The sequence below is a fragment of the Stegostoma tigrinum genome, chromosome 37 (assembly GCF_030684315.1).
Source record: "Stegostoma tigrinum isolate sSteTig4 chromosome 37, sSteTig4.hap1, whole genome shotgun sequence".
NCBI lineage: Eukaryota > Metazoa > Chordata > Chondrichthyes > Orectolobiformes > Stegostomatidae > Stegostoma > Stegostoma tigrinum.
This window is the reverse complement of record NC_081390.1, coordinates 23,014,193-23,026,543: the sequence shown is the minus strand read 5'-3', so window position 1 is coordinate 23,026,543 and position 12,351 is coordinate 23,014,193. Positions and strand designations below refer to the sequence as shown.

The following is a 12,351-nucleotide window of genomic DNA, read 5'->3' as shown; positions in this document are numbered from 1 at the left end:
GCCTGCTGTTTTCCTCCAGCTCCACACTGTGTTATATCTAGGATTGAATGCTGTTGTGTAAAAGACCAAAGTAATGAATCTCTTTAATGTGTGCTTTTCACAAACATCTGAATGTAATCATTCAATCCAGGCATGCCTTCTTCAGCTGGAATACACGCCTCTGAAATTCTCTCCTTTGCACTTTGATCATCAATAACACAGAATAATTGGTCCTAATGCCTCATTTGTTGGTTTGGTGACCATTTTTGTCTGATTTACACCACTGCAAAAATACGTTTGGTTGCTTCCTGATATTAAAACCGCTAGATAAATGGATGCTTTCATTTTCATTAGACTGTGTTGTTAAAGGTGTGTGTATGAATGGGGGTCTACTGCACTGAAGTAAGGACCGCAATATTTTTGTGGTCAAGTTCCTAGGCCGCGAGCTGAACCCACCAGCATCTATCTCAGAGTTGAGACTGCTGGCCACTGCCTGTTCTGTTAGAAGTTGACAATGAATTGGGCTCTTGGCCAGGGATCTTTGTGTGCACCAAAGTGTTCTAAAAGGGAGAAAGAAAAGAAGACTTGGTTTGGGTGTAAAAGTGCAATAAGATTGTTGGGGAGCTTGCCAAATACAGAAAAAAGTCAGGGTAAGAAAGGTTATTTGAGTTGATGAGAGCCTCCACTATCCTATCAGTATCTGACAGCATCTGGCATAAATTGACTTCAGCCAAGTGGGTTGATCCTTTGTAATTATGTCAAATAACTTTTCTCTGTTATCATTTTTGAAATTGATTATTACCAAGAATCATTCTTGTCACACTGTCATATTAAATACAAAATCTTTTTTGAAAGGAATTGATTGCATCTCTTATAACCTCAAATTAGATTTTCGATAAGTTTCTGGGTAACTTGTGTTAAGTAACCCAGCCTTGGCAGTCATTGAACAGTTCCTAAACGAGACTTCTGGCCAGCTCAGGTTTTATAGAATCATAGAGTTGTACAGCACAGAAACAGACCCTCTGGTCCAACACGTCCATGCCGACCACATATCCTAAATTAAACTGGTCCCGTTTGCCAGCATTTGGCCCAATTCCATCTAAACCCTTTGTATTCATTTACCCATCTGGATGCCTTTTAAATGTTATAATTGTACCCACATTCGCCACGTCATCTGGCAGCTCATTGCACACAGGCACCACCCTCTGCATGAAATTGTTGCCGCTTAGGACCCTTCTAAACCTTTCACCTGTCGCCTTAAATTTATACCCTCCAGTTTTGGGCACAACCTTGACCTCTATGCCCCTCATGATTGACAAACCTCTCTAAGGTCACCCCTCAGACTCCGACGCTCCGGTGAAAATAACCCCAGCCCATTCAGCCCCTCCCAATAGCTCAAACGCTCCAACCCTGGCAGCATCCTGTGAATCTTCTCTGATTTATGGGAGGCATGGTGGCTCAGTGGTTAGCACCCTGCCTCTCAGCACCAGGGACCTAGCATCAATTCCACCACCAGACGACTGTCTGTGTGAAGTTTGCACATTCTCCCTGTGTCTGTGTGGATTTCCTCCGGGCGCTCCGGTTTCCTCCCACAGATCAAAGATGTGCAGGTTAGGGTGGATTGGTCATGCTAAATTGCCCCTAGTGTTCAGGGATGTAGAGATGAAGTTGGTAATGGGGAGATAGGTCGGTGTGGACTTGTTGGACCAAAGGACCTGTTCCCACACTGTAGGGATTCTATGAACCCTTTCAAATTTCACAACATCCTTCCTATAGCAGGGAAAGCTTATTCCTGTTCACTGGCCTGTAGTGTGTGTGATTTATAGTCATTTATTTTAGAGTTTGGATTTTGAACTAGTGGCATATAGCGATTAGCTAGTACGTATGAGGGGTTTTAGTGGTAAACTTGTCAGTATTGCCTGGAACCATTCTTTTTAACCAACATGTGTGAGAGAATTCCCGGTGTGAAAGTGAGAATTTGTTTGCAATGGAAGCAGACAGAGTAAACATTGAGGAGCGTTAGCTTGCTTTCGGTTCAAAGAATCCATAATTGATGTTTTTTTTTACTTGGGGAAGAAACTCAGCTTGGACAGCTTTTATTTTCAGTTCTCAGAAGTCCTGATTTGAGTTAGATATAAGAATACATTCCCTCCTTCGTGCCAAGGGCTTTTGTGAGGTCCGAAGTCAATGTCAAGGACTCAGGAGGAAACTCCCTCCTATCTGTGTCCCACCAGCATCCACCTCTGCTGGTTCTATCCTGCGGGTGGGACCAGGCATATCCAGGGATTGTTGTCAGGGACGTTGTCTGTAAGGTATGATTCCATGAGCATGACTATGTCAGGCTGGTGTTTGACTGAACTGTGAGACAGCTGTCCCAATTTGGGCACCATTCCCCAGATATTTGAAACAGCAGGAATCTGCAGGGTTGACAGGGCTGTGTTTGCCATTGTCATTTTGAGTACCATAGTCAATACCAAGTGGCCCATTTAGTTCTTGTCCCTCCTTGAGTCTTTCTAGTGTTTAACACAATTGAGTGTCCTGCTGAACCATTTCAAAGAGCAAAACAAAGCTAAAGATTTATGGGTGCTAGAAATTAAAAGCACAAACAGAAATTGCTAGAGAAACTCAGCAGGTCTGGCCACATCTGTGGAGACAAAATAGAGTTATAATATTTTGGGTCCTGTGCCCCTTCATCAGAAAGGACAGATAAGAGTCAACTACATTGCCATGAGTCTGCAGTTTTACATGCGTTTCATTCCCTAACTGGAATTAGTGAACCAGAGAGATGTTTACAACAAGTGACAATGATTTCACTTCCATCATTCAACTTTTAATTCCAGATGTTTATTGAATTCAAATTCCACCCTCTGACATTGGTGAGTTTCAAGCGGTCTGTGGATGGCTAGACCAGCGACAATATCACTAGGCGATAACCCTCCCCTATTAGAGGCTGAAATGCAGTGAGGGCAGTGTGTGGCAGTGGAATGTAGCTTAGAAACAGAAGAGAGCAGCTCCACATCTTGTACTTGGGAATGTGACAAATCTAAAACAAGCACATTTCTCCAATGATTCTTTGAAGAGTAATTTCCAGAATCAACCCACAGTAATTTGGCTTGAGGTGATACAAGTTCAAGTGCTCATCAATTTGTGCTGAAGGATATGGTTTTCTTTTGAATCCAACCCTTTCATTCCACACTGTCCTTACTTCATTAACCTCCAGAGTGCTGCCAGTACCTCAAATATTTTGGAGCCTGATCTTGGAATGGGACAGATGTAGGCCATTCAGCCCATCGAATCTGCTGTACTATTCAATGAGATCATGGCTGATCTGATAATCCTCAACTCTACTTTCACAACAACCCTTGATTCCCTTACAGATTAGAAGAAAAATTCTGTCAGTCTCAGCCTCAAATATACAGCCCCTACTGACCCCTGAAATCCATATATTCACTACTTTTGAAGAGAAGAAATTCCTCCTCATCCCTTCATTCTAGTGCAGGAACAAATTATTTCAGTCCAGTACGTTTGTGCCAGTTTTAATTTTGCCCTAATCAGTACCTCCTGCTCAATTTCCATGCTCTTCAAAATTCCCGCTTCACTCTTCTGTTTCAGTGTGGCATATGATTGCTAATTTCATGTTTTAGTTGTGCCCAATAAATATTTTGTTCTATTGCTTTTGTGATTTTGTGTGTCTGAAACAGTTGGATTCTAACCTTTGCAAGGGACTGTCCGGCAGTATTCCTGCTTCTGGGTATAAAGGAGTGAGACGTTTCCCCCAGTCAACTGGCTGCCCCCAGTTAGGTATAAATAGCAGGGATTTACATGGTCACTGCCACCTGCACCCTGGCCCTGTTTGAAGGTGTTATGGACCAGACTAAACCCACGCAAAATATATTAAGAAAATAGCCTAGACACCAATTTTTCTTATAATTTTTTAAAAGGCAAGTATTAGACTTTGTGTAATTTGATTGGTCAAAGCACCAGACTTGAAGCAAAACACATTTTATTCTTACGCTGTAGTTAAAATATAAACAAAAGAGAAAAATTGGAATAACTTAACTCTATTGGAAAACTTAACAGAATAATAGAATATTTAACAACAGGTGCAACTGTTCTAATTTAGAAACATCCCATAAACACAACCTTGGCAAAGGCAAGTCAGTAAAATAGATTGTCTTATGTGCAATTTTCCAGTCCAAGAGGAAGGAACATCAAGAGAAAACTCAGAGAAAGAACTCAAATGTTTTGCTGTGGCAGGGAGCAATGTATGGCAGCTTCCAAACTCCAACAACTACTGAAAGTTAAACTAAAATCGTGGTCCTGTGGGAGTTCAACCCCACTCATTCTGGCTGCCTCTATTGTTCCAACTTCTAAAAACAAAAACCCACAGCCACATAAGCTGTTTACTTTATTGGTCTGGAACAAGCCAGTCAACATCTCTGTCTTAACTTCTGTTTGTAAAAAAAACCAGAACAAAATATACCTCTTAGAGCCATAGTATCATCACAAAGGCCAGCGAACCAGTCAACCAAAGGTGAGCCAAACCACCCTGAATATGTCTGATAGGATCACTGGGGTGGGATATCTGCTGTCCTTTCTAGGTCGGACTAACAATTGATTGCGGACCAACAGTGAGCGTATCAAGACTCTGAAATAGATCTGTGTCTGAAAGTTTACCATTACTGTTAATAACGCAGCTGGACTCTCAGTGCCGTCAGTACAGAGCCAAGAGCTATGTTAGTGAAAATTAATGCATATTTATTGGCTGTATGATTTACAGATTTGGACTTTAGCAGGACAGCTTTAGAACCTGTTTCCCTCAGATTCCATTACTGTGTGAACTGACATCACCGATGATTCACCCTTGGCAGGTGTGAACCTGCGGTTCACTTTTCATGCTACAAGAATCACATCTGAAAACTGAATGGGAGTATCAAGAGAAATTATCACACCTCCACCACCCCACCCCCAACCCCAGCCTGCATTTGGTCTCCCAATAAAGATGAGACCTTATCAAGAACAATGAACGTACTTTCAATGCAGTGGCATTGGTGAGTTGCAGATTTATTATAGGGCAGAAGACCATTTGGCCCATCACATCTGGTCCAACTCTCCAAATGACTTAGTACCATTCTCATGCCTTTTCCTCATAACTCTGTGTGTTATTTCTTTGTAAATAATCATTCTCCTGAAAGTCTCATTGAACCTGGTTAGCACTGCTGCCTCACAGCACCAGGGACCCGGGTTCAAATCCACCCTCAGACGACTGTCTGTGTGAAGTTTGCACATTCTCCCCGTGTCTGTGTGTGTTTCCTCCGGGTGTTCCAGTTTCCTCCCACAGTCCAAAAATGTGCAGGTTAGGTGGATTGGCCATGCTAAATTGCTCTTAGTGTTCAGGGATGTGTAGATTAGGTGGGTTATAGGGGATGGGTCTGGGTAGGATGCTCTGAGGTTTGGTGTGGGCTTGTTGGGCGAAGGGCCTGTTTCCACACTGTAGGGATTCTTAACTGTCTCAACCAGATATGCAACAGTACATTCCAGACCAGAACCACTTGAGTGAAAATGTTTTTGTCTCATGTTGCATTAACTTCTTCTGGAAATTATCTTAAATCTGTGTCCTCTCATTCTTATATATGTGAGAACAATTTCTTCCTGTCTGCTCTGTCCAGACCCCTCATGATTTTGAAAGCAATTAAATTTCCTCTTAACCTTCTCCTCTCCAAAGAAATCAGCTCCAATATCTCCAAACCATCTTCATTCCTGAGGTTTCTCATCCCTGTATGGGAGAATGGAGGGATTTTCTACTTGAATGAAAATAGTACACACATGTATAAAGAGTGGGTTTGCAATTTCATAATCGTTATACTTGGAGAAGCTGAAAAAACTGTTATTTAGTGTATGTAGATGAGTTAATGATCTGCCATGGTCTTTGCACAGATAATGGGCCTGCGGGAAGCAGGAAGACTGGGACAGCAACAGTATACATCACGGTGTTGGATGTAAATGATAATCGACCCATCTTCCTGCAGAACACCTTTGAGACAAGTGTCCTGGAGAACATCACAGCAGCGAGCAGTGTGGTGAAGGTGAGTTGCGTTGGATGCTTGACTAGACAGTTTGAGACAATGTCCAGTACCGTTGAGGCTGAGTTTGTTGCTGCTTGATTCACGATTAATAAGATTTACCAGGATGTTACTTGGGCTGGAAAGTTTTCAGTTATGAAGAGAAATTGGATAAACTGGGGTTGGTATCCTTGGAGCAGGAGAGACTGAGGAGGAGCATGATTGAAATTCATAAAATGATGAGGGATATAGACAGCGTAGACAGGAAGGAATATTCTTGTTTTAGAGGGATCAATGACTGGGGGCATAGATTTAAGGTCAGGGCAGGAGGTTTCGAGGGGATGTGAGAAAAATGGTTTTAGCCAGCGGCTGGTGGGAATGAGGAATTCATTACCTATAAGGGTGGTAAAGGCTGAACCCTTCCTAACATCTATAGAGTATTTAGATGTACACTTTTGATGCCAAGGCATACAAGGTTATGGGCCAAGTGCTGGAAAATGTGAATAGGATAGTTATGTGCTTGTCTTTGAATGGTGCAGACTCAGTGGGCTGAAGGGGCCTTTATCTGTGCTGTGGATCTCCATGACTCTGTGATCTCAGTGACACCTTGCAGTCTGCAACACCCCAGGGTCTCTGTGCTGCTCCAATTCCAGTCTCTTGAACACTCCACCACCCACCACACTTTAATGGTCGAACCTACAGCTAATGTTTGGCCTACAGCAAACTTTTGGCCCCAGCCTCCTCCCCCAACTTCTGCCCTCCTCCCTCCACCTCCATCCTGCTCCAATAAGTCGCAACAAAAGGAGAATGGAGTAGACCTACATACCTGGCCCAACTATAATGACTGACAGCTACCAAAGCTTCATAAGCATTTGTGACAACACAAACTGAAGAAAAATTGATCTCATATTTTCATTCCAAGGCTCGATCAGTGCCACAGAGTTTGCTTAAACATGAAAACAGAGAGGCTGGTGCGTGTATGGACTGAACTGCCAAAGGAAGTGGTAGAGACGGGAAGAATTACAACATTTAAAGGATATTTGGACATGTATATGCATAGGAAAGGTTTAGAGGGAAATGGGCCAAATGCAAGCAAATGGGACGAGTTTAGTTTGGGAAATCTTGTCGGCGTGAACGAGTTGGGCCAAAGGCTCTGTTTCCATGCTCTACGACTCTATGACAGTATGCCAAAGCAGGCAGCGTTCAGCTTTCCTATAGTCCTGAACTGAAGGACCTTTTCCATGAAACACGCAGTCTGGAGAGTGAGGGTGGAACAAATTGCTCACCAGTGTTTTAATGAAGTCAGCTCGGTCTGCTGCTGTTAATTAATTCAAATTCAGAAGCTTTTCTTCACTCATTCAACACAGTCATGACTCAGTGGCTGGCTGTTCAGATGTTTAAGAAAACGGAATGAAATACATATGCTTGGCTAAGGATGCAGAAGAAGAGAATGGTTGTGCCTCTTAGATTTTTATTCCTTTCATCCAGTGCTGAGAGACAGCTGAGGCTAGATCTGGGTAAGAAGTGTGCAGGCCCTGAGCTGGGTGTGTCAGGGCATCAATGGTACTGCACGTCAGGACCCCCACTATCCACCCTGTACCTGGACTCCGAATAGGTACACCATTGTAATTCCAGTGTGTCTCAGCACTATTCAAGTAAGACGGCCTGTTGGATCAAGGATGGAAGTCACTTGCAGACAAACCAAAGATGCATTTGACCAAGATATCAGCCATGCATGTTTCACTGCCTTGAAGGGTGTCTGTCTCTTAATCTGTCTTTACCCCACCACCTGAGTGTTTACATCTCTTACTCTTATTGATCAGAGTATTTTTGATTGAAGCCACTGCAGTGGGACTTGCTATAAGAGAGAGGCTGAAATTTCAGTACCTTACAGAGTGAGTGCTCCACTGCTGGGTCACTATCCCTGCAGGAGCACATATAAATAACCATGCAAAGAGTAGACAGCTCTTGATCTACTGCCCAATCCACTTCGGTGAACAAAGACTGCCAAAACATTGGAACTGGCCATTCATCTCTGCAGGACCTTTGTTAGATGGAGAATAACTGTCCAGTTTAATAACTGTGATTTACTTAACAATGGTTGCTGCAATTAATTTTCTTTTGTGAACATCTTTGATACACATGAGAGCCAAGAATAGATTAATTTTGACATCAGCAGAAATGAGTTGGGTTTTTCCACAGAGGATATGCTAGAATAGCAAAGTGTTAACTTCTTTGTTACTTGGTCTGTTACAAATACACAGTGTTCTGTGTATAAATATATAGTTCCTTCCAAAACATTTATAAGATCCCTACAGTGTGGAAGCAGGCTATTTGGCCCCATCAGGTTCACACCAACTCCCCCCCCAAAGAGCATCTGATGTAGACCCACCCCATCCCTGTGACCCTACATTTCCCATGGCTAACCCACCTAACCTGCACTTCCCTGGCTACTACAGGCAAATTAGCATGGCCAATCCACCTAACCTGCACACCTTTGGACTATGGAAGGAATTGGAGCACCCAGAAGAAACCCATGCAGACACGGGGAAAATGTGCAAGCTCCACACAGACATCTGAGGGTAGAATCAAACCGAGGTCCCTGATGCTGTGAGGCAGCAATGCTAATGACTGAGACATCGTGCGCCATACACCATGACTCTGTAAGTGGTGGAGGCTGGTGCAATTACAACATTTAAAAGGCATCTGGATAGGTATATGAGCAGGAAGGGTTTAGAGGGATATGGGCCAAATTGTGGCAAATAGGATGGGATTAATTTAGGATATCTGGTTGACATGGACCATTTGGACCAGAGTCAGTCTCCACACTGCATCTCTGTGACTCTATAAGTAGGGATTGGGGTTAATTTTATCTTTTAGAGATGTTATAAGATGGGGTGCCACGGGATTGACCCCTCGGACAGCTCCCCCATTTTCCAAACATGTCGACATTCGGCAAGCAAGTATTCCAATGCTGTGCTGTGGGAGTGCTGCATTGCTGCAGGTGTTCTTCAAATAAACACCCCCCTCAAGTGAACATAGACTATCTCACATTTACAAACCAGTTTCAGGAAATCTTACAGTATAATTTCTGTACCATTATTGGATGCTGTGTTTCCCAAATTGCAACACTGGCTACACATAAAAAGCACTGGATTGGTTGCATGGAATTCTGGCATGGCTTGTGGTTGTGGAGGCTATATAAATGCCAGTTTGTTTTTGTGGTTGACAAGTAATTAAAACACCGAGCACTCAACGTGGTTTCAGTAAAACCTGTCCAACTTTCTAACAACAATTTGTCATGTGTTAAATTATCCTTCAAGACATGAAGGCAAACTCTTCCAGCTAATTAAATCTTGTCTGTGCATATTTACAATTGAAGTCTTTCATTCACTTCTTCCATTGTGAGGAACGTACCATCAATTCATGCATTCTTGATGTTGCCAGTGTGTGGATAAGTTCATGTTCAATTGAACACAGTTAAATAGTTCTTCTGTCTGCAATCCTCTCACTTCACTGCAGTTAGCTTTTAACTTTACCATCGATTTGTCTATCACAGCTTGGCTGATTGTGCTGCTTTCATGCAGGATTTATAATCAATATTGGGATTTTGCTTTTAAATATTTCAAAATATTAACCAGCAGTCTTGATCAGAATACCCAAAACTCTGCTCAGATTGAGAATATTTATCTACAGTTTGGTTTGATGCACTCTTGGATTTGTTGTGCTGCATTGTAAGGCAATAACACATAGGAGCAGAAGTAGGCCATTCAGCCCACCAAGTCTCTTCCACAGTTCAATGACATCGTAGCTGATCTGATAACTCTCAACTCCATTTCCCACCCTTTTCCCTGTAACGTTTAATTTCCTCGCTGATTAGAGTCTGTCTGTCTCAGCCAAGAATATACTTAAAGACCCAGCCTAGACAACCCTCTGTGGTAAAGAATCCCACAGATTCACCATCCTCTGAGAGAAGAAGTCCCTTTTCATCTGTCTTAAATGGGTGACCTCATGTTCTGAGATTACACCTCTGATCCCAGACTCTGCCACAAGAAGAAGCAGCGTTTCTATATCTATCCTGTCAAGTCCCCTAAGAATCTCACATGTTTCAAGAAGATACCCCCTCATTCTTCTAAACTCCAATGAGTACAGGTTGAACCTACTCAACCTGTTCTCATAGAAAATCCCTCTGTACATGGAATCAATCAGGTGAACCTTCTCTGCATTGCCTCCAATGCCAGTATGTCTTTCCTTAGGTAAGGGGCACACACCTGTTTACAAAATTCTACTCATCCAATCCCACAGATCTCTTCACTCACTTATGGGGCTGACTTCCTGGGGGAAGCTTTGACACTGTTTACAGTATTCTAGGTGTGGTCTGACTAATGCCTTGTAAAGTTTTAACAATAATTTTATACTCTATTTGACTTACCTATTGCCTGAATATGAGCTTTTTGTGATTTATAGACAAGGACCCCCAAATCCCTTTCTGCAGTCTTTCTCCACTTAACTAATATTCATCTCTTCTATTCTTTCTGCCAAAGTGTATCATATTTTTTCACATTAGATTCCATTTGCTATGTTTTTGCCCAGTCACTTATCTTGTCTATATCCCTTTGTAGACCTTTTTGCACAGTCATCACGACTTGATTCCCAACAATTTTTGTGCCATTCACAAACATAGCTATTGTACATTTACCTCAATCATCTAATCATCCAGGTTTATCAAATTGTGCCCTCAGCACCAATCCATGTGGCACTCCACTAATTACAGGTTCTCATCCCTAAAATATCAACTCTTTATCTTCTTTTCATTTTCCAGTATTCTATCCACGCTGATTTCCTATCCCAAATACCATGGGCTTATCTTGTTAACTAGGGTTGCTTGTAATACTTTATTAAATGCCTTTGGAAATCAAAATACATTAATCTACCAGTCCCCTTTGTTTATTCTGCGTGATATCTCCTCAAAGAATTGTTATAAATTTGCCAGGCATGATTTCCCTTCTTGAAGCATGATGACTCTGCTTAATCACATCAATATTTCTACATGCTCTACTATTGCATCCTTCATAATAGACTGTAGCATTTTTTTTAAATGACAGATTTAAGGTAAACTTGTCTATTTTATATCTCTGAGAGATAGTAAGAACTCCCGATGCTGCAGTCAGAGATAACACAGTGTGTGGCTGGAGGAACACAGCAGGCCAGGCAGCATCAGAGGAGCAGGAGCCCATTTCTGGAGAAGAGTCCCAACCCGAAAAATCAGCCTTCCTGCTCCTCTGATGCTGCCTGGCCTGCTGTGTTCCTCCAGCTCCACACTGTGTTATTTTTGATCTCTCTGTCTTTTGAACAAGGGCGTTACATTTGCAGTTTTCTCATTCTCTGAGACTTTTGTAGAACCTAAGGATTCTAACACATCCATTAAAATCCTATGAGGCTGCACACCAAGGTAAGGGATCTAGTTGCCTTTGACTCATTATATTCCCTCATACCTTTTCTCTACTGTTAGTGAATGTGTTTTTTTCCTCTCCACCCCCATTCCAACCCTTTAGCAACTTGATTATTTAATATTGTTCGACAACTGTTAGAGTCCTTTACCACCAAGACAGCTACAAAGTATTATTCAACTCCTCTTCCATTTCCTGATTCCCCAATATTGTCTCCCTGGCCTCATTCTCTAAGGGGCTTTTGGTCACTTAGGCTTCACTCTTCCTGTTGATATATTTAAAGAAGCTCTTACTATCTGTTTTTATGTCACTTCATTGTTTATTTTCCCTTTTTTGTTGGCTTTTAAAATATTGTCAATCCTCTGGTTTATCACTAATCTTTACCATGCTGTACGTTTTTCTTTCAACTGGTTACTATCCTAAACTTTCATGGCTAACCTTGTTTCATTTATTCCCTTACTAGAATACCTCTTCCTCACTAGAATGCATTTTTGCTGTGAGACATGAAACTTTCTTAAACGTCAACCATTGCTTCTTAACTGTATTTTCTGCTAAACTCCTTTCCCAGTCCACTCCAGCCATCATCCAACTTTACTGTAGTTAATTATCCTTATTTAAGTTTAGCACAGTTGTTCTGACCCAACGTTCCAACACTCCAACTGAATGCATAGTACCACCTTAACGTCACTGGTCCTTAGCGGATCTTTTACTCTGAGATCATTTATTAAACTTACCGCATTACACATTACCAGATCTAAAATAACCTGATCCTGGAGGATTCACAATGTATTGTTCCTGAAACTGTCCTGAATACGCCCCCATGAATTCATATTTATGGCTACCTCTGACAAGTTGATTTT

At 42.0% G+C, this 12,351-nt stretch overlaps 2 protein-coding genes across 3 annotated transcripts in view; one reads left to right on the top strand and one right to left on the bottom strand.

The window, feature by feature from the left end:
- cdh23 (cadherin-related 23) overlaps positions 1–12,351 on the top strand; it is an 807,091-nt gene that overhangs the window by 497,534 nt on the left and 297,206 nt on the right. Inside the window, exon 27 of the mRNA XM_059640347.1 lies at positions 5,917–6,065. Coding sequence (XP_059496330.1) covers positions 5,917–6,065 — 149 coding nt within the window. The remainder of the gene's footprint in view (positions 1–5,916; positions 6,066–12,351) is intronic.
- The window catches only part of LOC125467598 (uncharacterized protein C10orf105-like), a 122,024-nt gene that overhangs the window by 81,435 nt on the left and 28,238 nt on the right, over positions 1–12,351 (bottom strand). The gene's annotated exons all lie outside the window — the stretch shown is intronic.